The sequence below is a fragment of the Scatophagus argus genome, chromosome 13, assembly GCF_020382885.2.
Source record: "Scatophagus argus isolate fScaArg1 chromosome 13, fScaArg1.pri, whole genome shotgun sequence".
NCBI classification, from domain to species: domain Eukaryota; kingdom Metazoa; phylum Chordata; class Actinopteri; family Scatophagidae; genus Scatophagus; species Scatophagus argus.
The window spans coordinates 10,248,283-10,273,352 of NC_058505.1; the positions used below are offsets into that span (position 1 = coordinate 10,248,283).

General features: G+C 40.7%; 2 protein-coding genes across 2 annotated transcripts; one reads left to right on the top strand and one right to left on the bottom strand.

The window, feature by feature from the left end:
* Positions 1-1,446: 1,446 nt before the first annotated feature.
* LOC124069184 (desmoglein-2-like) lies at positions 1,447-10,435 on the bottom strand. The gene is made up of 14 exons (XM_046408052.1): positions 10,247-10,435; positions 9,417-9,539; positions 8,622-8,777; positions 8,366-8,507; positions 8,109-8,272; positions 7,641-7,775; positions 7,355-7,540; positions 6,950-7,227; positions 6,678-6,820; positions 6,352-6,573; positions 5,865-6,095; positions 5,357-5,484; positions 4,887-5,231; positions 1,447-4,474 (listed from the first exon to the last, which is right to left on the bottom strand). Exons 1-14 carry the CDS (start codon positions 10,298-10,300, stop codon positions 3,458-3,460), a joined length of 3,324 nt encoding a protein of 1,107 aa, XP_046264008.1. The 5' UTR covers positions 10,301-10,435; the 3' UTR covers positions 1,447-3,457.
* Positions 10,436-13,924: 3,489 nt separating this feature from the next.
* On the top strand, positions 13,925-22,960 carry dsc2l (desmocollin 2 like). Its single transcript, XM_046408053.1, has 16 exons — positions 13,925-14,252; positions 14,493-14,583; positions 14,708-14,916; positions 15,013-15,117; positions 15,623-15,778; positions 16,068-16,212; positions 16,306-16,460; positions 16,594-16,728; positions 16,848-17,033; positions 17,140-17,387; positions 17,575-17,717; positions 18,575-18,793; positions 20,041-20,262; positions 20,538-20,653; positions 20,812-21,144; positions 21,585-22,960. Exons 1-16 carry the CDS (start codon positions 14,214-14,216, stop codon positions 21,780-21,782), a joined length of 2,700 nt encoding a protein of 899 aa, XP_046264009.1. The 5' UTR covers positions 13,925-14,213; the 3' UTR covers positions 21,783-22,960.
* The last annotated feature ends 2,110 nt before the right edge of the window (positions 22,961-25,070 follow it).

A 25,070-nucleotide genomic window follows, 5' to 3' on the forward strand; every position in this document is an offset into this window, starting at 1 on the left:
TTTACATACAGCACACATCATCTCTACCTATGCTTCATCGTGCACATACCAACCCCATCTGTTGACTGCAGGGGTTGTTTGACATATGAGATTGTGGTAGAACATGTTCTTTGACTTCTATGCATCCTCAGATAACATCACAAAAGTTAACGCTCAGGCTTATATATCTATACTTTAGTCTACGTGTGAAGACTTTTGCTCACTCCGCTTTTTCGGACTGTGCATGCATACTAATCTGCAAATCTTCTGTCAAGGGAACCCAATTTTCTACTTTATGCTCTTTGTTTATGAGCAGCATAACAGAAGCATGGAAGTGTTTTGTTAGAAAAGCTCACACCAAAATCCTCTTGCATTTTAACCTCGCTGAAAGAAACTTGTTTTAACTGACCCCTGTTTTAACTAAAGAAATATGGAACAGGTTTACAGGTCAGGAATGGCTTTGATGTTTTTAACCTGGTAAACTCCATGTTCTGTGTGTCTGAATGGTTTCCTTTGACAGGTGGCATTTGTCAAATTTTCATTTCAGCTCAACTCTGCTGATTTTACAAATCAAGGTCTTGTGGAGTACTTATGTGACATACTCACATAATATGACAAAAGTTGTATCGGGCATTTTGTGCTTTTACAGGAAGATAGATGACTAGATGACTCAGTTGATATCACTTGAGTAAATGTCAGCTGAAGATTAAGCATGCAATTTTGCAGGCGTGGAGAATAAATGAGCTCACCAGATCTTTGTAGTCCAAAAGCAAGCTGAGCCTACACTGGCTGCCTCCAGTATAACACATCTGAATCTCCAACCGGACTATCAGCAATGACGTTTCGAAAAGGGAGAAGAAGGCATGGAAAAAAACAGAGGACATATCTGATTGTGATTTGATTTTAATCTTCTTTAAAAAAAAAACTGTCCATGATCAGTCCAACAGTGTTATTGGAGTGCTTTGTCGGATGTACTCTTTAATAGACGAGCCCTGCTATCACAGAATTTTTGGTTATGTAGTGGACTCAAAGGCTAAAATGGCATTATTATTTTAACTTATCGGATCCTTTTAGAAAAAGTACTTAGAGTGGAGGGATGTTTGCATTTGCTGATTTCCTGATTTGCTGTGAAAACAAAAACACCGTTTATCTGAAAAATGCTATATTTGTTGAAAGCTAGATGACGAAACATTGCGTTAGTAATGATGGTTAAGACATCCAGACACTTATGCCTCTGCCTTTTCTATGCACTTGTCACCACACATATGTGGGTGTGTGCAGCATTTTAACACTCCCAACAGTTAAAAGGATACACTTAAATCCACAGTTTTGTGTAATGATTTCTGATGAGCAATACCTAACATGACCTCACATGATCTGTAATGTAAGGTACTGCATTTGCATCTTCTTATATTATTTAATATAACAGCGGTGAGAAATCACAAAAAGAAGGACCAAGACAACAACTTTTTCTTTTCTTGTAAGCTTTTATTATGACAGGAGGAGCAAAACAGCAAAGGAAATGAATAAATGAAAAAATAAAAACTAAACATTTTGTCATGTCCAGTACACCTACTGTACCACCACAGCCACAGAGCATACAGCACAAGCAATACAGCATGTTACAAACTAGACATGATGTAAAAATATATACACATCAATAGCAAGAACGGCAATATGAAACAGTGTCATGCCACCAAATGTTTTCAGTGCTTGTAAAGCTCATTCTTGATTACTCTGCTTATCCGAATTCCCAAGTTATGCTACCCTTATATGCACACACAATAAAAAAAAAAATGAAAAGTCTATCTGGTAATTATGCCACAATATACAGTTGTTAAAAAAGATTACAGTTCTGGCACTTAGATCTCTAAACATGTGGCTTAGTGTAAAAGTACAAGAAATCTAAAAGGATAATAAAATGAGTGCAACAATAAAATTTGCGTAGCATTCTCTCCTTCAGTTTATAGCCACCATCTAAGAATGGTGTGGCGTCTGCTGATATAAAAAAAAGGGTTAATCCCTTGCTGGTGCACTAAATCATTCAAACACTTTGATGTTAGTTGTTGTGCAGAGGGCACTTTCCTCAGTTTTACAGTACAAACAGAATTTATCTATGCTGTACAGAATTTCCAAGGAAGCAGCGGCCACCCATATAACAGCTCCAAATTAGCTACCATATAACTAAGTTAAAAATCTAAAGGTCAAGAGATAAGCTCAAGACAAGGCTAGAGCTATAATTTACAAAATGCAACCCAAGCATCTGCAGAATCACATCACACTAAAAAAAACACACCCAGAACACTTAATCCCATGTGAAATGCAACATTATATCAATAGAAACTTTGTTCTATCTCTGCTTTAGTCACTCTCAAAATAATAATGAGCTTCTGAAGACTAACTGCTTACAGTATAATTATACTGACTACATAAATGACAATGCTTCTTGTTGTTCAAACTGAAATATTGATAATAATAATAACCCGGTCAGATTATCGAAACACATGAGTTCAATCACTGGCTTAAAGATGAAATGTTCCCACTAGCTTTTCAGTGTTATAAGCTAACATTGTTTTTTCTTGTACTTTTGAATTATATGTTGTGTGTTTCAGCCTCCTCTTGTTCTTGTTGAGGTGTGGATTTATTTGAGCTACAGCTGGAGTGCTTTGAGCGGAAGGTAAGTTTCATTGTGCAGGTGAGTCCTTGCTCGTGATTGGTTCCTCTTTGCAGCATGCACAGACAGCTGCTATCTGTGCCTCCCTTCACTCCCAGCTTGGGAGTGGAAAAAGGAGAGGAACCATCATGTTGTAAATTACCCAGCTGACCCTTACTCATACTCTACTCTTGGAAATGAAGGGGCAGGCAACCCCCCAATTGTTTGTGCTTTTTCAAGTTTCGCTTTGCTCAGTACTGTTTTTTTCATTTTTGTTTGATAGGTACGTATACGCTGTAGTTCAGACTGGTTTAGTTTTTTGATGTTTACTTTGGCTGTTCCTGCCCTGAAGCCTGTGTGTACCTTAGATAACTGCCATACATTTAGGGATGTCATTTGGTGCCTAACTGATCATTCCTGGGAGAGGAGAAAGAGGGAACCAACACTTGATTTCTTTCAAACTTTCCCTCTGCTGGGATGCAATGACAGGAGTCATGCATTACCTCTTAAAATCTTTTCCTTCGTCAAAATTCTATACTTTGCACTAATACTGTAATTATACGTTTTCATCTCATATATGTGAATCCAGTGCCTTTTATTGCCATGACAGTCATGTAGTACATTTTAACTACAATAAGCAGTGGCGTTATCATTACACAAGGACATACAGTATGACATTTTTAATCTATCCTTTTACCAGTTTTACCACAATCCATCTATCTGTATGAACATATGTATTTATTGCAGTACATGTTAGCATACTAAAATATATTTTGGTATATAGCCAAACAAGATTGACATTAGTGTTGTACAAAAGGGTTTGCTTTATGCTCTTGTGCTAGATTCAATGTTTCTCTCAGTCACTGAGACCTTTTTATGTTGCACAACCACTTTCTGGCTTCCTTGCAACTTGGGTGTGGCTGTTTGGGCAAAGTCCTCATTTGAGCCTAAGGAACCATGTGAACCCAATGAAAAACTCTGAGTTTTCACCTGCATACTTTGACCCCTGACCTCCAAACCCTGCTCTGCAGGCCCATGTGCTATCTTTACAAAGCCCTGTGGTAAATGCCTGACTTGCTCTCCACTTGAAGACCCATTCTCCACCAATACTTGTCTGGACCTGGAGGCGGTTCCTTTGGAAAGGCCCTGTGTCACTTGCCCTGTCACTCCACCCATTGCTACTTGTCTATCTACAAGAACCACACCCTGAGAACCTTGGAGGCCACCAACCTGCACCAGCCCCTGACTAAGCCCAACTTGGCCTACTTGACCAACTGCCTGCTGGGTGCCCTCCGCCACAAGCACCACTTGGGGCTTGGGCTCAACTACATACATGGGTGTGGCAGCATAGTACATAGTTGGCTGCTGTATGAGCAGTGTCTGACTGGGAATCACAATCTTGTCCTGGACATGTACCTTGGGAACAGTGGCTGAACCCTGGACTCTCTCAGTGATTCGCTCCTCCTGGACGATGGTGGAAGATCCAGATGCCACATTGGAGGTGTTGAGGGCGTTGACATTGACGTTGTCCGTGTCCCTGAATGTTTCTCTGTGAGTATGGACATGTGTGTGGGTAGAGCTGGAAGGCCTGACAGGAGACACTGGTCTGGGTGGACGGATAGAAATCCCTGCATCAACAGAATGAGTCTCCAGGGCTGATCCCCGACAGATCTCGGCCAGGGTTTTGAATTTAGGCCCAAGGTCATTGAGGAATCCAAGATCGTCATCATTGTCAAGGAGGCTGCAGCAACCTACAGAACCTGCAAGGGACTCCTGACCCTCATCGTCATAGACCATCAGAGCATCCATCTGTTGGGATTGCTGTGCAGCATGGCTTGATTTCTGCAAAAAAGCCAAACCAGAATGCACTGAGTCCAAAAACTGTGACAGTATGATGCAACTTTTACTTTCACTGAGATACTGTATAATGAAAACTGGTTATGTTCTATATCAGGCATGTCAAACCGGTCCACAGGAGGGCCGGTGTGGCTGCAGGTTTTCTTTCCAACCAAGTAGCAGCACACCAGACTTGACTCATTTAATCAACTGATCTCCGTCTTCAGACAGTTGATTGGTCAAACGGTGTGCTCTTGGTTGGTTGGCACAAAAACCTGCAGCCACACCGGCCCTCCTGTGGACCGGTTTGACACGTGTTCTATATGAAAGTCACATTCTGTAAGATATATACACAATCCTAAAATATCATTCATTAAAAACCATTAAAATTTTTTTAAATGACACCTAATATACTCACACTTGCATAATACTCTCCCAGGAACTGGTGAGACAGAGCCATCCCATCAAAGACACCAGCACTGTACTGAGAGAAAAGATGTTCTTGTCCGGTCATCATCCCACCACCTGCGTAGTCCATCTCCATTTGCCCACCGGAATGGTTGTATTGGTTGTACAGGTGCATGTTCTCAGCTACCAAGGTTGAAGTGTTTACGGCACCAGCTGAGGCTGCTCCTGCACCTGTTGCTGCTCCTCCTACTTCAGCCAATCCTCCCAGATATGCCTTTCCTTCATAGTTGTTGATGTTTTTGGTATGTAGTGTGCCACCATCAACTTCCACTGGGATATGTAGAAGAGGAACTTCCTGTGAGAAAAGTACAAGATCCCATGATGGTATTATAGACAAATTTAATGAGCGCATTTTAAAGCTTAAAATATCTAAATACTGTATAAAGTCCATTCATACCAAAACTAAACTAATCAAAATACCTTGTCTTCCCCCTGTCCCTCAGTGTGATATGAGATCAGCTGTTGTTTCGTATCATATGGAATGGGCTTGAAATCTCCAATAGCTGCTGCACCTCCACACAGGCAGAAGAACAGCAGAAGTGGCACCACTGAAACACATATGTCACTACGTCAATAAAAATTCAAACAAAAGTATACTTGTCAGTTCAAATCAGGTCCACTCCTACACTTAGGTGTTATCCTCCTTAAATCCAGGAAAAATCTGTGAATTACTTCCATCTATCAAAGGGATTTAAATAATATATTAAACTCAATAAATAACTGTGTAACTCATGCTGTAGTCATAGTCTCACTCTTTCAGAAGCTGGCTGTGATCCACTCCCTTTTTCTTTTTCCCCGACTTCTCTATTAGTAATCTATTTGTCAAGCATGCTACAACATGTCCGCCTAGGCATCTTTGTAGGAGAAAGTTTTTGAATCTCATCAAGACAATCACAAAGAGAAAAGAAGTCAGTAACACTTCACTCACACAGCAGAAGCAGCAGTCCCAGGAGTAGAAGCAGGACACCCAAAGCTCCAAAACTTTTCGTCACTGTACTGCGCGACACACAGGCTTTAGTGTGTTCGTGGCAGGTACACACAGTTAGATCAATAGTCTGAACATCAGCACACGACTTTCCCTGCTGATCTTTGATGTCCACTGCCACCTTGTACCTGCCTGGCCACAACTTGGCTTGGTCCCGCAGAATGGCTGTGGTATCTGAAGAAGGATGAGACCCACATTTTACAACACGGTACACAAGTTATAAAGACATTTGTTTGTGTCTTTTGAATATAAAGTTCCGCAGTCATTTCTTTTTGCAGAAGTAATGAAACTGACATTTTTCTTGACATTTACTTGTCATGGCAAGAAAAGCATAGATGAGCCTGTTGAAAGTCTAAATGAGTGTTTGTTCCATTCACTTAGACTCTCTCAATGATTTGCAGAAAATTTGCCCTGCTGTGACTAATCCTACCATTCAGTTGCTCCACCGTCCATTTCCCCTTGCTGCTCCCCTGAATCACAGAGAACTCAAACGGAGCTGAATTGGGGAACTTGTCTTTATCTACAGCTGTGACGTAGATGACATTGTCCTCAAGGCACATGGTCTGAGTTTGGGTGGTCAGTGTAGGACAGTGATCATTAAAGTCCTCCACCTGAATGGCTATGGTCCCTGTGGCAGTTTTTGAGGGAACCTCTGAAAGCCAATGGAGAGAGAGATTAATACTAACCTGCTGTGCACTTCAATAACTGGAGAACAATGAAGAATATAAGAATAAAAAGAATATTTATAGAACTCACCATTGGTGATGCATATAATTTTGGCATAGTATGTTCCATTGACCAAGAACTTGGACTCTCTGTCAGGCAGTTTATTCAGTCTGATATCTGCTGTCTTTTCATCAATAATCAACCAGTTGTCATCATCGCGGATTTTGGCATACCTATGAATATGGCAATCCACATATGTGAGGACCAAAATAAACTATTCATCCAAAATACACTGATTCAGAGAAACACAGAGATGTGTCTATACATGCTGTTCAGTAACATCTCTCATTCTGTGGCTGTACCTTACGTTGGTGGCTGTCCGTAGTGTGTCACTGTCAATTGCAGCGTAGGAGGCGATGATTTTGTTGAGGGAGATGGAGGTGTGGTCCTCAGAGATAGTCACCACTTTGACACTTGGTTGGAAACGGGGGGCTTCCTTCTGATTGACTACGTTGATTTTTATGGGGTAGGACTTTTGGACAATGGAGCCTGTTGTGGACACACTGCCAAAGCTGTATTGGGCTATGTTGGAAACAGCCACCTCCAAGTTGAGCACCTTAAGTTCCTCATAGTCCAACGCCTGCAAATTCAAGCATAACACACACACGATGTGGAGCTCACATTAGTTTTCGTAACACTCGTTTAATCATACTCATTCACTTTAATCCAATTTCACTGAAAATTACAATGAGACTACTCTCTTCTACCTTGTTAATCATGATAATTCCCTCATTGGTCTCAGGGTCAGTAGTGATGGTGAAATAGCCTCCCTCATTGCCTGAAATTATTTTAAAGACAGCCTGCCAGTTCTCAGTGTGAATCAAATCCATGTCGAGGGCTTTGATCCTCATCACTTCCATATTTATGGTGTTCTCCTCCACACTTCCTTCATACTGCAAATAAAACACACAACAACAGTTGTTTCAGATCAAATGTCAAACATTATCCTACAAGCCAGTTAAAGTCAGGTTCTGTTAATTGTGTCACACCCACCGACTCTTTCTCCAGGGTTGGAACATTGTCATTTATGTCCTTAATCTGGATCTCTATTTCTCCGGTTCCTGTGTTTCCTCCCACCCGTCCATTCAAGTCTGAGGCTATTATGGTCAACTTATATGTATCTTGTCTCTGTAAAATAGATCAGAGATACAATACAGCGATTGACAGTTTCCAGATTTTAGTTTCTGATAAAAGTTTTTAAGTACAAAATGCTTCTTTCTCACTGGCGTTGTGATCCAACAAGAAATTAGGTTTACAGTGAAAAATAAGACATGTTGTGTTGACTGATGTGATGGCTGAAATTTGACTTATGAATACAAATAAAGGTCACAGACGGGTATGACCTATTCATGAAAATAAATGGAAAACGTACGTAGTGTGATATGGAGATTTACTGTGGCATACATTGCATATAACAATGACAAGAGCGGAAAAAGAAATCAAGTCAATCAAGTGACTCACCTCCCTGTCTAGAGTGCTCTGGCGAACCATGATCTCCCCAGTCTGAGAGTTGATGAAGAACATCCCACCTATATTACTCTGCTCCACAATGCTGTAGTGGATGGCGGAGTGAAGCGTGTTTGGTTGATCGGCATCAGTGGCTATCACCTTCATCACAACAGTACCTAGAGAACACCAACATCACAGAATAAGTTCGTCAGCTAGGTACCTGTGAAAATACTTTTGCCATGTCACAAATACACTGCGGACGTCAGTACCTGCTGCGCTCGATTCGTTGACATATCCGATTTGTTGCACCTTAATGACCGGCGGGCAGTCATTTTCATCCACAACAGTAATTCTGAGGTCAATATCCTTTTCAGCATAGCTCCCGTCGGCGTATTTTGCAACACCTTTTAACTACAAAAACAGATATCACATCTGTAACATATCCTCAGTGTACAACTTAATAAAGTGTGGATGTAAATGCTTTGGACTTTACAAACTGGATGTAAATACAGTAAGTGCTCTTACGTGATAGGAGGGTATCTTCTCTCTGTCCAGGATTGAATATATTTTCACAAAGCCAGTGTCACGGTTGACTTGAAATACGCCTTCAGGGGGCTGATCTACACCAGGCCCTGTTAGATAGTAAAATATCCTCGTATAGTTCTCCTTATCAGAGCGTATCTGAAAAACAAGTGCGACAAGACAAAATTATTCCATCGGATCAGGTAACATCACACCCTCCAGTTATAAATAAAAGTTGAATGACTTTTTTTAATCCTGAAATAATAAGCTTAACTTTATGAAGATTAGAGGAACGCAAGCCGAAAAAGTGTGACGTCCAGGGTGTTTCTGATTTGATGAGAACAACCACTCACAGATCCACGTTATTGTTTGTTAGCAACCTACCATTACAACATGGCTCAGAGCCAGAAACGTAGAAAAAAAAAGCTGATACATGAAACCAAGATCGCAATATCAGAAACAGGTGTGTGAGTGTGTGTGTCTCAAGAACAAAAAGAGTATTCACCAACATGTACTGTCTGAACTGCATCATTATGAATGTAGAAGCTTGGCAATTTCTGAAGCTGATGTCATACATGTTCATTCTAAGCTAAAACACACACACGCACAAGTAGCCTGAGGATAAAACGTGTGACGGGAAAAAATGCCATCAATTTACTTGACAACGATGGGATTATTTTAGGGAATGATACTCTACATAAATGAAACACTATTTAAATAATTCTAAATGAAGAATTACAACATTCAGTTTTAACAGAAGTGAACCGCCGGACAGAAATGGAACATAAAAGTACACACTCTGGCAATACTCTCCAGGCCGGTGTAGTCGTGGTTCTCCTTCAGCTGTCTGGGCGCGACGATCCACTCTCTCTTCTGTCTCTGTAATGTTGGCCCGTTTCCTTCTGCTCTCACAGGAACAAGCTGCAGGTAAACAGTGAAGGAGGAAACACTTGGTCGTTATTCATGTGTAATAATTACAAATTCATAGGGCTCCTGACTCACACACAAAATTAATTTACACATTATTTTTTATATCTCAAGATATGTATTTAAAAACAAATAAAACAAATAATAAATACATGTGTTCTCACAGCAAATGGACTGTCTTTTTTGTTGTTGTTGTTTTTGTCAGTATAGCCTGACAACAAAAGAAAACAGTACTTTCATCCTTTCTTTTATTTTAATTAGAAGGAGGAAACTCTTTTTACATGACATAATTGGAGCACTTTTAATATATCACCTTCCGGATTATAATATACATCTGAATTCTGCCAAACTTTAAAACCTCCCCTACATTCAGATTTGAGCAGGATTTTGTGCGTCTCTCTTTTTTTTTTTTTTAACCCCACATTTTAGAGAAATAATTACGGAAAAGTGCTCTGCTGGAGAGGAAATAAAGAAAGAGTCGCTCCGTGAGCATGTAGACGTGGAGACTGCGCACTGACTTTTTCTTCCTTTGTAATCTTGAACTGCATTTGGAACCGCTGCATTAACTTTGACGACTCGTACAAAAGCGCCGGACGCACTAAATGGCCCTCACCAGCGATGAGCCACACCTGTGGCTGTCCTGACGGTCATTCCGCATTACGCATGAGAATTGTAAGCGCGTAGTGAATCGTTTTACTTACCGTTAGAAAGGACGCCATCAGGATAAAAAGGCTGCATTTCACCAGCGGATCCATCGGCCTGAAATACAGAAAGTGACAGTCCTCTCTGCTCAAGCGAAATCGAGTCAACTTGTTTGTAGTCTACCGTCGGTTTCGTACAGACTTTGACCCTGTGAGGGGTAGGGAGTTATACAGCGAGAGGCGGGTCCTCTCTCCGTTTGATTGCTCACCAGCTACTGCTGATAACAGGCGGAGAAAAAAAAAAGGGAGGTGGTGTGTCCACTTTGTGCATAGCTGTAATACTTGTGCGCAGGCTATTGTCTCAGAAAGCCAGAGAAGAAAAGGCAGACTGGACAGATAGTATCTGAGGTTAATCCAGAGTTGAAGAAAACACTTTTGCAACTTATGGTTAGACTGGGGTGGACATGTTGGGTTTTTTTTTTTTTTTTTGAGAATTAAAAAAAAAGCTTAACAATGACATTAAAAATAACATTCTTGACTTTGCAGTATGGGATTAAATCTATTCTTTATTCCGATACTCAGATTTTTAAAAAAAACAAAACAAACAAAAATCTCTTGGAGTCCTTTCAGAGCAACTTTCCCACTCATTTGTAAAACTTGACCTGTGCCTGTGAAATTCCCAAGGAGTGCACCTCTGTTGCTGGGATCACAACTAATAAACATTCAGCTGCACACTGGCCTGTGTGTGAGCGTGTGTGTGGGTGTGTGTGTGTGTGTGTGGAGGCATTGGCATTAGAAAACAAAAAAAAGGTGCGTATTGGCACAGTGAGAATTTATGTTGCCAAGTTACATGAAACTTTGACTCCCAGTGTCCAAAGGTGTGTGGGAGATGTAACAAATCAGTCTTATCTTGCCAGATTAGACCATTTCGTTTGATGGTTTGTTTAACAGGGATAACTTATGTTAATAAAGATTGCTCTAAATGTGCAGGGAGTTAGTTAAGAGGCTGATTTTGCATCAGTCGTTGCAAAGTCCCTAACAGTCATCTAGGTGTGATGTGCATTTCACATTTCACTGGAAGTTTGCGTTACTCGTCTCATTTTGGTCAGAAACGGTCTTCATCAGTTTTCGCAACCAGTAACTAAGAACTACTAATACAAAGGCGAATGGGTGGCTACTGGTATCATGACAAATACATGAGAGGCACACCTGAAAACAACAGAGCGAGAGTCATGACCATCAGTCAGTCGTGCTGTGATGACAATGAAGGTAACACATTTAGTCACCACTTCAAAGTTACTGATTTAGAGAGGCTGAAATGTTTAAAAAGACCAACAAAAGTTTTGACTGCTCACTTTTGTGCTGAATATGCAGCAAAGTGGGTCTGTTATAAGACTTGTCACGTCAGTTGGGCCTTGTTGTATTTTCGCCCAGTTTGAGGGACCAAACCACCTTACTGCTGGTGTGTGTGTGTGCACTGGCTCTTCTGACAGATCAATAAGTGTTTATGCTGGGGTGTTGGCACAGCACATTGGTAAGGATGTTATCTTAGGCGTTAGTTGCAATCAAGCAATATATTAGATCATAATAAAACAGTAAATTGATTTGAGAGTTGAATCAAGAAGATAAATAGATAGTTGACTTTATTCATCCCCGAGGAGAAATTAGGTTGTCATAGCAGTCCGGTATATTTGAATACAATAAAACACACGATAACATGAAATACCGAGTAGATTAAGAATAAATCTTGTATTTCCAAGAATTTCTACCCCACCACAAAAATTAATGCTAATATGACAATAAATCCTTTCTACGTGGGCCCTTGAACGAGTTTCTGCTAGTCATTTTGGATGCCGGATTATGGGATGTTGATAAACTGTATGGTGTTATACAAAGAGGTGTTTCTGATACATAAACAAACAAAAAAAAAACTTTCACTGCATAACACCTGTTCAGTAGCAGGAATTACCATTGCATAACTAACTTTGAAATACATAACTTTCATTAAGTCAGATTTCACTAGCGGGTTGTTTCAGGTAGGTGTGTCAGGCTGGAAAAAAGATAATAACTTACTTATTACAAATTACACAATAATAAACAAATAGCTATTAGTCACATCATTTTCTTAGACAAAGCAAACAAGCAAAAACAACAAAAAGAAAAAAAAATGGTGTTCAGCAGTTTGTCTCACCCAAATGCCATGCACATGACAGGCAAGCCCCACCCTGCCTCCCATTGGCACTCACCCATCGGGAGTGGAGAAGCCGCATTAGGTGCACTCACATAACGTTCTTATGCACGTTGCTGTCGTGAACTGGAACAGGAACCGCTTTGGCTATGAAAACATCTGTGGTCGCATTTATGCTGCGTCCGGTTGCATCAGGTTTTGTGTTTTTTTTTTAAATGTAGTGGAATTTCCCTTCAGGGATAAATAAATAAATAAAGGAATTCTGATTCTGCTACTTTCACACACTTTCCAAACTCGATTTTGCAACACGGTGCTGATTCACCTGGGGAGATCATAAACAATACAGAGCGCACCTGGCTACAGCACGTGTGCAGTCCACATAAAGTTGGAGTGATGAAGTCACAATGACGTGAAGACATTTTGAATATAATTCCTTTGAAAGTTTGGCGTCGTCGTCAGAAAATGACTCACTTTCTTCAATTCTGAGCAAATAAGTCCTTAGTTATTGTTATTCACTGAAGCAAAAGTGGCTCATCTTCGCCACACCGTTTCACGGTGAGTGGACAGTGCGTGACACGGAGGTCAGACACAGTGTCACCGAGAGAACAACTGGAAGCCAACCTATCTGTTCGTACTTATACTGCGTGCTGTGTACACACGCTGAAGCCGCTGAGATAATTCATTTTCATTTTTAGCCTGGCAGTGACAGAGGGGTATTTTGCTGTGTCTGTTTTACATTTACTGTACACACTCCCATCCCCAAGCCTGTTCATTATGTCCACGCCCATGACTCATAGTCTTCCTGACATTTTTCTCACCTTTCCTGTAGCAGCCCCGCGTCGTCTGAGATCCACAATGCACTTTTAAACAAGGTCTACCCCCCCACGTTGCAGCAGATCTGAGGAAAGGAGGGGGTGAAGACTTGTTTTTAAAGGACACAGTTGCTGGCTCTGGACACATTTGGTTTTTTTTATTTTTTTTATCAGCAGTTTATAGAGATAGCAAGCGTTTCGCTGTGGGAAGAGAGCCTCCCCCAACACCAGGCTCCATTCAGCACACATTCCTGCGGTGTTAAGCGAAGAGCCTGATTCTGTTCCTCCTAAGCCAATGCTCCAGTGGAGCTGCAAGAACAGAGAGGAGGGGCAGGCGGGGTGGGGTTTGGGTGGTGTTTGGGTCAGTCTCCTGTGTAGACCTGGGAGAGATTTCTCGAACCAGAAACTCTTGAAAAACAAGCAGAGAAAGAAGTAATTATCAGAAGTATATTGATAAAAATAAAATTGCAAAACATGAGCATATGACTTTTTCTCTGTGGCTGCTCAGTGTGAATACAAACCAGTATCAGACACCTGTGGGACATTATGGTGCATTTACAGACACGGCTCAATAACTCTTCCACGGAAAACTAACACTTTTTTCTTTTTTAATGTCTTGCAACAGTTTACAGAATCGCTTTAGCTGCATGAATATTTAAGTAAATGTTTCCCCCTGCTGGCAGGAAACAAAATAGATATATCTGCAAACTTTAAGGGAGTTGACGTGTTGAATAGAGACGAACACAGAGGGGACAGCCCTAAGGTGCTACGCCTGCTAATCCTAACAGAGAGGCTCATAGTCTGGGTGGGGCAGTTTGTCAAGGTGTGTCTGCCTGTTGACTCATTGTCAGCGGAGGGAGATATCTGAGGGAAAGTCTTCACACAGAGCACAAGTGTGGGAACAGGCAGTTTCTTTTGAACACCGACGCCAATACACCGTCCGTCACTCTCTGGCCGGTTTGACCCTCGGCGGTGTCCACCGTATACCCGCACGGAATAATAAAGTCGAGTCTGAAAGTTTCCAAACATGGCGAATGTTTTAATGTTCAACATCTGCCTGGTGTTGGTGAGTGTTTGCACTTTTGTTCTTTTCGGTTTTGTTGTATCCTTTGTGCTTTAACAAGTATTTATCGATACGGATATAACGTCAAGACCATTGTGTTTTAAGTTTTCTCTTTTTTTTACCCTCTGGCTTGTGTTCAAACCAAAGATGAATGTTGTTGTAATGCAATTATTCGCCATTAGCGAATTAATATCAGCAGTTTTTTATTCTGTAAGTCTGTATGAAACTCACTTTCTGCTTCAGATGCTGGCCTGTGTGGAGTCGTGTTTTATCCCGGACTATCTGTACGTAACCGTGCCACAAACTATCCAGGCCGGATACCAAATCACTAAAGGTACCTGACTGATATGTTTGATTTTATCCTTCTTGAACTCGTCATGGCTTTCATTTGGCTAAATTCCTTCCATTTTGTTTCGTAACCCGCCCCTCTCACTTTCCACTTTCTCGCTTTTTTTCAGTCGAAGTTGCCGACTGTGACACCAAGTCACTACACTTAACTCTGACGGACCCGAGTTTTATAATTAAGAGCAATGGAGAAATTGTAGCTTTGACTTCGGTGTCCGTGGCAACAAGCGGGCGGACATTTTCTGTGAGGGCTCGGGACAGCAGCGGACTGGACAGTGAGATGGAAGTGCACCTTGTCCGCAGTGCGGTGCAGAAAAGAGAGGTAACATGAGACATGTTTGGATCCTCGCATAGCAGGTTCATACAAGTCAGAATGTCGATATTTTTACGGTTTTCTGACTTGTTTTATATGCCACAGCACAAAGGTGAAGGCTTCCTGAAGAGGTCCAAGAGACGTTGGAGTCCCCCACCATTCAACATATTGGAAAATGATGTGGGACCTTATCCTAAAGACATTGAAACGGTAACCCTTGTCTTGCAAATGTGTCTGCCTTAGCACCATAGAGTAGCACAAGTAGAGTTAGCACAAGCAAAGTTGTTAAAGTAATTAAACACACCAGTGCTTACTGGTGTGTATTACTTTACTTTAGCACTGTGGTTTGTTTATAATGCAGTATTTGCATTAAAAATCCGCAAACTCTCCTCACTTGTGTGCCTCCATGTTCTTTTTTTTATTTCTGAGATTATCTTGCTCTCACACGCAGCCACACCTATTTAATTACACGACTTTCACATGATTTAATGCAGTCATTATCTCCTTTCCTGCGTTTCAAGATTGTTTGTTAGAATCAGCCAAAAGTTGTTTTGTTTTTTTTTTTGTTTTTTTCCAAGATACATATCAAAGTAATGCAGGCTGAAGGAGGTTATGGAAGGTTTCTTTAACTTTAACAGATGGTGTATGAGTAACAGAATCCATGCTCAATTGTGTTCATTTGTAAAGGGGTGAATCATTTGGTTTCTGTCTGTAGATCGTATCAGACTCGGCATCCAAGTACGATGTGTACTACACCTTCAGTGGACCTGGTTTCAATGAGCATCCAGTGGGAGTGTTCACTCTTAACCGGCAAACCGGGATGTTAACTGTGCACAAGCCAGTTGATCGTGAGGAGTTCCCGTCGTTTACTGTGAGTGCAAAACAGAGCTGCAACATACCATTGTTTTCCTTGTGGAATAGTCTGATGATTATTTCTTTGAAGAATGGACTCGTTGTTAGTGAAAATTGACCAAGACCAACCCAAGCCCAATAACTGTACTGGTTAGTATACTGAACTAACCCTCAAGTGGAATAATTAACATTGACATCAACATACATCTGTTTAAAGGGACTTTAAATTACAAATCTGACATGTTAAACCATATGAGTTGTAGTTTTGACTGTGCTAAAGGTGTAGAATGGACTTTTTCCCTTCACAGTTGGTCACCAAAGTTTTCGACAAAGCAACAAATCAGCCCACAGACGACCCATTACCCATCACCATAATCGTAGATGACGTGAATGACAACGCTCCGACATTCAAAGGCCCAATTCAGTGTACTGTGCCTGAGAAAAGCAGCGTAGGTGAGGAGCATGTAAATACACACCAGAAATTCTGCGATGTTCCGCCTTCAGTGTGGATGATGACAAACTCCGCGATCGTGTTTTGCTCCACAGGTACAGTGGTTGGGATGGTGAACGCTACAGACAGAGACCAAGCGGGGACCTTGCACGTCAAGATCAGGTATGCTCTCTTGGATGGACTGGATCTGTTTTCCATCGACTCAGCGACCGGTGTCATCAGCACAGTCACTGACACCCTGGACAGAGAGGTGAGCACCCGCACCAATGCATTAGTGATTGTGGTCAAAATTAGAGGACAAATGTTTTTTCTTGGCCTCTTGCCTTATTATCTTATTTACCCTTTTCTCATATTCTTTTGTCATTTTTTTTTTTGCTGTTTAGAAAAAAGACAAGTATCTGGTGACAGTACAAATCAAAGATATGAACGGTGCAGTAAATGGTCTGTCCAACACGGGGACAGCAACCATTAGTCTGGCTGATATCAACGACAACCCGCCAACTTTTACAAAGACGTCTGTAAGTGATTGGCCAGTGGCAACACACAAAAATGAAACATAGCAGGTGCATTTTTTTCTTTGTTCTCGCTGTACGGAGGGTGTCTCATTTGAGTCTTTTTTTGCTTCTGTTTCCTTTAGTATGAAGTCAACGTCAATGAAAATGAAAATGAAAAACTTATCCTCAGAATTCCCGTCGAAGATAAGGATTTAATAAACACGCCAAACTGGATTTCTAAGTTCGTCATCACTGAAGGAAATGAAAATGGAAATTTCAGGATTGATACGGACCCCAAAACAAACGAGGGGCTTCTGTATGTCTCAAAGGTGAGTTGATTTTATATTATTAGCAATCCAATAATATGACAGACACTTGCATATTATGGAACAGGCAACAAATTTGTATGTATAATATGCCCCCCTATTTCTCCAGGCCTTAAATTATGAGCAGACCAAAAACTTGAAGCTTAAGATCATGGCGCTTAATGAAGCCGAACTGGTTGGCACCACGGCCCAGTGGCTCTCCATCCCTGTGGATGTCACCGTCACCAACATTGATGAGGGTCCAGAGTTCACAGCTCCTTCCATCCGCTTGACTGTCAAAGAGAACACGCCGAACGGCACAGTGATAGGAACTTACACTGCTGTAGATCCCGAGACCAAAAGCAGCAACGGCATCAAGTGAGCAATGTTGCTTCATAATTGTTTAAAAGAAAGGCACTTTGCTGTGGTACAGTGTGGCTGTACCTCAAGACCTCACAATCAAGTCTGTGTTACTTCTTTTGACCATTTGAGGGCAGACTTTCACTGCTGAATCGAAAAATTTGCTACTAATACACAAGTAACTTTTTCCCTCACTGCCTCTCAGTTATTACAAGGCCACAGACCCAGCCTCCTGGATCAATGTCGACAAAAATACCGGAGAGCTGAGGGTTGCAAACACAATCGACAGAGAGTCACAGTTCGTCCAGGATGGAATTTACAACATCACTGTGAAAGCTGTTGATGCTAGTAAGTGATGTGTAAATGCTGTACATTTCATTTCCTCTTCATCAACTTGTATAAGCAGCAGAACTTCAGATGTAATTACAAAAAAGTACTCAGATGATATCATATCACATCTACCTCCTCTTTCTCTGTAATTGTGCTTAATCTCATAAACAATCACTGATAAGGAGGTCACACGTTTCTTCAGTGAGGTGTTGCCCAATTCTTTAGTTGCAACTATTACTTTTTGGTTTGGCAAATGTCCATGACGCTGTCGCCAGGGGAGCTGTGGTTTGTGAAAGTGTCTAGTGTACACAGTCAGTCGCCACAGACACTATGTTTGTCATCTTCGTGCTTGTTACACCAGCCAGTTTGTAAAAACACCAGCTCCACCCTCGCCAGGAGTTGTCTGAACAAAACACAGGTATGTTGATGACAGGATGGGATGCAACTAGCTGTTTATGGTGACTCACAGTTGCTTGATGTGATGGCAAGGATTGTGCCCTTATCACGGATACAACGCAGAAGTATAAATTTCCAGTTAAGTGACACCCAAGTGATGGCAGAAGACGTACAAATTCGTCTGTCTGGTTCTTGCCTTCTGACGTGCCCTCGTTTCACACAAGTACGCAAGTAAAAACCGCAGTTGAATCAGAGTACTTTGAACTAGTCGGTGATTGAGTGCAAATTACATTGCAAATTTTTAAATCAGTAATCTATTGGATTTTAAAAAAATCTAAAATCTAATCTTAATACTTCTGGATTATTTCAAAATAAAAAAATTCTCTTTAAACACCCCAAAACAGCGCAAGTCAGATGCATTTCGCATATAATTTGTTACTACCCAACCCTGGTGCTAACGTTATGCTAATGTATTTTAGGCTCCAAGACAGGCACAGGAACGGTCATCATTGTGGTGGAGGATGTCAACGATAACGTGCCAGTAATCCCTGGGGAGATGGTCATGTGTGAGAAGGAAGGGGAGCTCGGCTCTGTGCTGGTGGTGGCTGAAGACAAGGACGATTCTCCCTTTTCTTCCCCCTTCAGCTTTAGTTTGCCAGATGACCATGATGGCAAATGGTCTGTGACAAGATTTAATGGTAGGTGTTTTTTTTTTTTTTACCCATTTAATCTGCTAAAGAGTGTCTTTTTGAATGAAATACAAAAACCACAGAAAGGAGCTGATGGACAAAATGTTTAATCGGACAGTTGACTTCAAACAGCAGAATTTTTGGACGGCGAACGAGCCAGAGGAGTAATGCTGACTGTTTACAGCTCCACAGATAATGAGTGTTTGAGGCTGATATCAGTAGCAACTGTCATGGAAGAACAATTCAGGATGATTTATTTAAGTGAAAGTAGTAGTAGAATAGTAGTAAAAATACAATTTAAGTCCTGCATTTAAAATCCTACTTAGTAAAAGTAGAGAAGTATCCTGAGCAAAATCTACTGTAGTTTAGTACTTGTCATGCAGTAGAATGACCCCTGTTATAAATATTACATAACAGGGTCATTAGCACGGATGAGCAGTTTAATAATCTTGAACTCATTATGACTGTACATAGTTGGCCAGTTTGCCAACAGTTTATCGGTTTATTATGTTCAAGAGCTCATTTTATGTTTTGTAACTGTAGCAGCCAAATAAAAAGCAGTACACTTATGAAATACAGCCAAGTAGAAGTGTAAGGCAGCAGAAAATTGAAATGCAAGTACAGTTAAGTATAGTACATATACCTCACATTTTACTTAAGTATAATAACTCTGTAACTGTAACTAGTAAATGTCCAACATCAGAAACAGAGTTTTAAAAATCTGATAATGGTCTATTACCCATAAATGCAAAACATAAGCATTTTTGATGAGGATCCCTTGAATTATTTATTATTATTATAACCATGAAGTGTACTGAGGGGGACATTTTCCAAGTGGAATGTAAACTTGTGCACCCTGGTGGCCAAACTGTGAAAACTTTGTAGAAAGCTAATAGCTAATATAGAACAATAATATTTTTTGGAACATACAGGATATAGAAATTTAATATTTAGCATATTGTATTTTATAATATTTTTTAATATATATATATATTTTCTTGTTTTTTTGTTCCATTTTTTATAGCAACAGGTTTTGTAAGCTGTGTTCAGATTTTTGCTCTTACACTCAATGTCATAGAGATTGAATATTTTGATACAAAATGGCATGTATGGTATTTGTTATAAGGATTTGTTAAAAGCGTCATGACGGACACTTACTCTAATGTGTCCTGAAAAATTCACGTCACGGTGTTGCCTCGTTGTTCCATGGAGAAACATACATCTCATCGTGCTTCTTCCACGTGTTTCCTCCTCAGACACAGCAGCTACGTTGAAGCAGCTCAAAGAGCTTCCTACAGGGATACACGATGTTCCCGTCGAAGTTACAGATCTGCAGGGCTTTGGTAAAAAACAGACGGTGAAAGTCAGGATCTGCCAGTGCAGGAATGGAGCCTGCTTGGCCAAGGAAAGCTCTGTGTCATTGGGGGCACTGGCTTTACTGGCTATGCTGTTGCCTCTGGCCCTCCTCCTACTGCTCTGTGAGTCCCCTACTGCTATACTCTTGCCAGCAGAATTGTGTAGGCTAAACCGGGTAGATAATGAAACAGGAATTTTCTGCTCATGCTTGTGTAAAAGCACAGAAGGAGTGATAGAAATTTAGATGTTCTGCTACAGTTCTATGCTTTGTACTCAGAGCAGTGATACATTGTAGTATTGTAATGTGTGGTATATATGCCCACCGCATATGAAGCACTGTATTATAAGACATCCTCCCTCTGTACCCATTTCTCACATACTTGCTTTGTTATTGCAGGCATACTGCTTGCCCTTTTCTGTGTGACAAAGAACGAGAAGATGGAAATTGAGGATCTCGGAGACAGTGGTGGAATCTTGCTCAAATCAAACACTGAGGCCCCAGGGGAAGAAGTGGTAAGGACACAATTATCAGTTCAGCACCTGGGCTTATACCCGCATCAAGAAACATTATTTTCAGTATTTTTTTTCCCTGACATTTGCCTCAGTTATTTAGTTGTTGCTTGATCCCCCCCTCCCCCACCCCCACATATCTTTTTTTTTTTTTTTGTCAGGATTCAAGTCTCATCACGATTCCCACCACTGGGATTGAACAAGGAGTGAAGGGCTCGACCAAAGGTTCCTTTGTGAATGCAGGATGGCCAGGGAACAAGAGCTCCAGCACAATCGGAGTCCACAGCGTACGTGACAATGAGATGTATAAGACTGGCGTTGTCACTACCGATGCTCAGGAATACTATTCTGGCCAGTATGATAGCCAGTATGGAGGGCAGCAATTCACCGGAAGTCACCTTGTCGGTAGCGGTGTGGACTTTGACAGCAGGTACCTCTCTCAGAACGCCGCTCATCTTCAGACCTGGCAAACAAATGGACGCTATCTACAGCAGGTAAGGTTGTCTTAGCATGTTAAGGTTTTTAATGTATATAGAACAACACAGCAGAAAATGTGTCTGAAGGTGTAAGTTGGCACAAAAAGTAGGAAAGTGTAGCACAATTAAATATTTCCGGATTTGTGTACCATTCATTCTCTGGGGTTTAATAACTTCTTTGTTATCTGTAAGAGCTTCGGTAACTCTCGTGAGTAAAGACAATCTTGTTCTCTAAGCCGCGATGGTATCCTCTGTAAACTTTAATATTTCCTAGTTTCTCGGTGAGAAATATTACTTCTCTAACTTGTTGCCAAGTTGTTTGTTCGCTGTGTAATATCAGTCTGCCAGTCATATCCTGAGCAGCCTTGTGTTATCACACGGTGTAGTGTCTCCTCTCCTGTAGCTCAGGCTTAATCCACACTGAGTAATAACACACTTCCTTCCACTTTGTCTTGCAGAAGCTGAGCTTCATGGGAACAGAGGACAACAAACGGTACGCGGACGACATTGTCCACTCCTACGGGTTCGAGGGGGTCGGCTCCACAGCCGGCTCCGTCGGATGCTGCAGTGACTACGGCGACAACGAGAACCTTGACTTCCTAAACACACTTGGACCAAAGTTCAAAACTCTAGCAGATGTCTGCAGAAAGTCATGAACAATGAAGCCTCAAAAGAATGGTGTTTACTTTTCACTGTACAGGATGTTGAGAGGCCCAGGATCTGAATGCTTGGTATGCGCCTGAACAACAAGAAAAAAAAGCAGGTGGTTTCAGAGTGTGGTTTGTGTGCGTTGTTCTCTTTTTGTTTTGTTTTGGTTGTTTTTGCTGCTTCTTTTTGGTTAAAAAAGTCTTTTGCACTGAAATCTATTCAAATGCATTCAGTTGTACATACTTTGTGTTGTATATTGTGTGTATGTGGCCTTCAGAGTCTTAGTTTTCAGTCCATTCACCCATCAGCTATATTTACCCCCTCCTGCTTTTAGAGGGTGGCAGTTTTTGCAGGTTCATAATGGGAGGTGTAGTGATATATGCATTTAAGGGCTGTGGAGGGTTTGTATCGATTAGTAACAACTTTGGGTATTTTGGTTATTACTGATAATCTTTTATTATTCCCAGGAATTGACAGAGTTTTGCATTTGTGTGGCTGATATTAAAATGTTTATTTTTTTTTATACAAAAATATAACAAAAACCTAAATGAATTAATGATAATAATACACCTACCTTTTGTAACATTTGACATGAAAATATTTCACCTTATGTGCTTTATCCTTTTCTTTTAACAATTGCGCTGGCTGTCTACCACCAGCAATTGCCAATCACGCAGTAATTATCTGTGCAGACGCATTTTAGTGAGGCTCTTGACTGTTGACCGAGCAGAGTTTAAACCCTGCGTATTGTTATGGTTGTTGCAATGTTTTGGCAGTAATCCTAAATGTCAGCACAAGGGCGTGATTGGGTGGAGTCAGCCGCTGCTTACAACTGCCTGAATGCAACAATAACCAGCTGTAAGAAAAGCTGAACCTGCTAATGAAAGGGAATCTGAAATCCCCGTGTGTGCATGTATATGTGCAAGTTTGTTCAAGTTGTAATTTTGCATGACCATTAAAGAATGTTTCTATTGGTGCACTTGTACTACTGTGGCAGATGTTGTTATGTATAGGTCTCAGTTTAATTTAACAAGAACAAGAATTATTAAAAAAAAAAGTGCTATTGATCAGGCTACTGGACTGTAATTAAAGTGCTACTGCCTTTGCTTGCAGCTGGAATCTCATGTTACCATGTGCTTTTTATACATGCAAACTTACGTAATAATAAAAAAAAGGCTCTCTTGTGCTTTTTTGACTTTGTACTTTGGCAGAAAGATAAAACACAGTGTTAGCAAAGGAACAGTGGTTCATTGTGCTTAGGCTCTGTGTGGGCTGTGGTGAATGATTTACTGGATGTGGTACTCAGCTTGCAAAATACGTACGGCACAGTGTTACACCTACTGGCACTTAGCTAATGTTTACCTCCAGATTTCTGCAGGTCAGGCTGGTGCATTTGACCATGAAGAAGAACTTCCCTCCAGGGATTAATAAAGGAATTCTGATGAAGTAGTAGTTAGAAGAAGAAGAAGAATCAGAATCATTTTTACATACACACTGAATTTGTCTTCTGCGTTTGACCCATCCTTAGTTGAACACACATGCAACGCCCGCAAAATTACATGCAGTGAAACACACACAGGAGCAGTGGGCTGCATCAAGCGCTCAGGGAGCATATTGGGGGTTAAGTGCCTTGCTCAAGGGCACATCAGCCAGCTAATGGAGGGGGGGATCATATCCAATTTTATCCAATTTTATTATCCAATTTTCTTCAAGCCAGCAGTACCTGTTACCCCAAGTTTAGTTATAACATAACTGTGATTATTTTTGTTAAAGTGTTATACTTCAGTAGCCATCATCCTTGTAACATCTTTTTCCCCAGAAACAGTTGCAGGGTCCAATCAGCGCCCCTTTGATTTATTAATAATGCATTCAAAATGGGTAGATTCTGTAGATAAGAAGCTGTAGCTACATTAAAGTGCAGGGCTCTATAAATAAATAAAGCAGTAGGCTATAACAAATGTATTAAAACCCAAATTGAAATCCCCCATGAGTTGGTGATCACATTACTTTAAGGCTGATTGGGGATTATTAATTTATAGTTTGTATAAAAATGCACTGGTGCTCGTAAACAATTCTCCAACTTTTGTTAAGATGACATGCCGATCATGCATCTGTGTGATGAATCACAAATCTGGGCGCTGGAAATATAATTACAGGATCTAGAAAGGACCATCTGTCATGTGATGGTGGTGATGAGTATCAGAGATGACAGCGGAGAGCATGGAAAAAGAAGAGAAAGAGGTGCTGGAGGAGGATTTAATCTTGGAATGAAAACGGACTCTTGCTACGATCAAACGCTGGAATCTTGTTAAAAAATACAACAACATTATCTGCACAGATTACAATAACACTGTCACGATTATAGGAGGATGTGAACGAGATGTGAACATCAAAGATTTTTTGCTCAAAATCCCACTGGGGCCAATTAGGAGAATCTTGAACAGTCACTTAACTCAAAATAATGAAAATAAGCAGTTAACCCAAATACCTAAAGAATTCACTCCAAGCACAGACAGTAGCTCTATTACCCCTATTTTAACGATGAATAGGCTTTTTTTATCAATTAGTACTCTCTGCAGAAATAAAATATTTCATGTATGACTGTTATTGGAGAAAACATGCAGTGAAAAGCTGCAAAAACGAATTATCGTGTTTTGAAAAACATTTTTTTTTTCTTTCACAGTTTTTCACGAACCGCATGTTGTCGATCTGAGAGTTCAGGAATTTCTGACTTATCAAACTGGTCACAGTGATGACACACCATTAAGAGCTGCTGACGCGTTTATTTATAGACGCTTACAGATCAGTGGGTGTGAAATGTATCACAGATCACCAGATACTGAGGCGTCAAAGAGTTTGACAGTGGCAGATATTAGAAGATACGATGTGTCCATGTAACCTGACACATTTTCATTAAAAATCACACCTAGTGTAAAAGAAGCACTGCTGCATAGGCCTGCTGCATAACAAGACGCTCAGCTGTAACATATGGTGTGTGCACGCTGTGGGAGCTGCATGACAAAAATACCTTAGCAGCAATTAAAACGACAACAAACTAGAGTTTTAGATAATTTCTTTAAGGATTATCAAGTGCGTCTTTATGTAAAGTAAAGGCACCGATAAGCCACAACATTCAATAGACCACTTTGTGTGTCCACCCTTATCACAGCTGCTTGAGCCATCACTTCCAGTCACTTCTGTAAAGATGCAATTAATTCTAAAGCAGTAGCGTGAAATTAATTTATTTCTTGTAATTAGTTTTCGGCATACTGTGAAAACAATCTCTTCAGATAGGG

Excerpts from the sequence above, each read along its gene's own strand:
- dsc2l (XM_046408053.1), top strand. The coding sequence starts at position 14,214 with ATGGCGAATGTTTTAATGTTCAACATCTGCCTGGTGTTG. Across the intron at positions 14,917-15,012 it reads GTGCGGTGCAGAAAAGAGAG|CACAAAGGTGAAGGCTTCCT; the intron begins GTAACATGAGAC and ends TATATGCCACAG. Across the intron at positions 20,263-20,537 it reads GGCCCTCCTCCTACTGCTCT|GCATACTGCTTGCCCTTTTC; the intron begins GTGAGTCCCCTA and ends TTGTTATTGCAG.
- LOC124069184 (XM_046408052.1), bottom strand. The coding sequence starts at position 10,300 with ATGGATCCGCTGGTGAAATGCAGCCTTTTTATCCTGATGGCGTCCTTT. Across the intron at positions 8,273-8,365 it reads CAACGAATCGAGCGCAGCAG|GTACTGTTGTGATGAAGGTG; the intron begins GTACTGACGTCC and ends GGTGTTCTCTAG. Across the intron at positions 6,821-6,949 it reads CGGACAGCCACCAACGTAAG|GTATGCCAAAATCCGCGATG; the intron begins GTACAGCCACAG and ends CCATATTCATAG.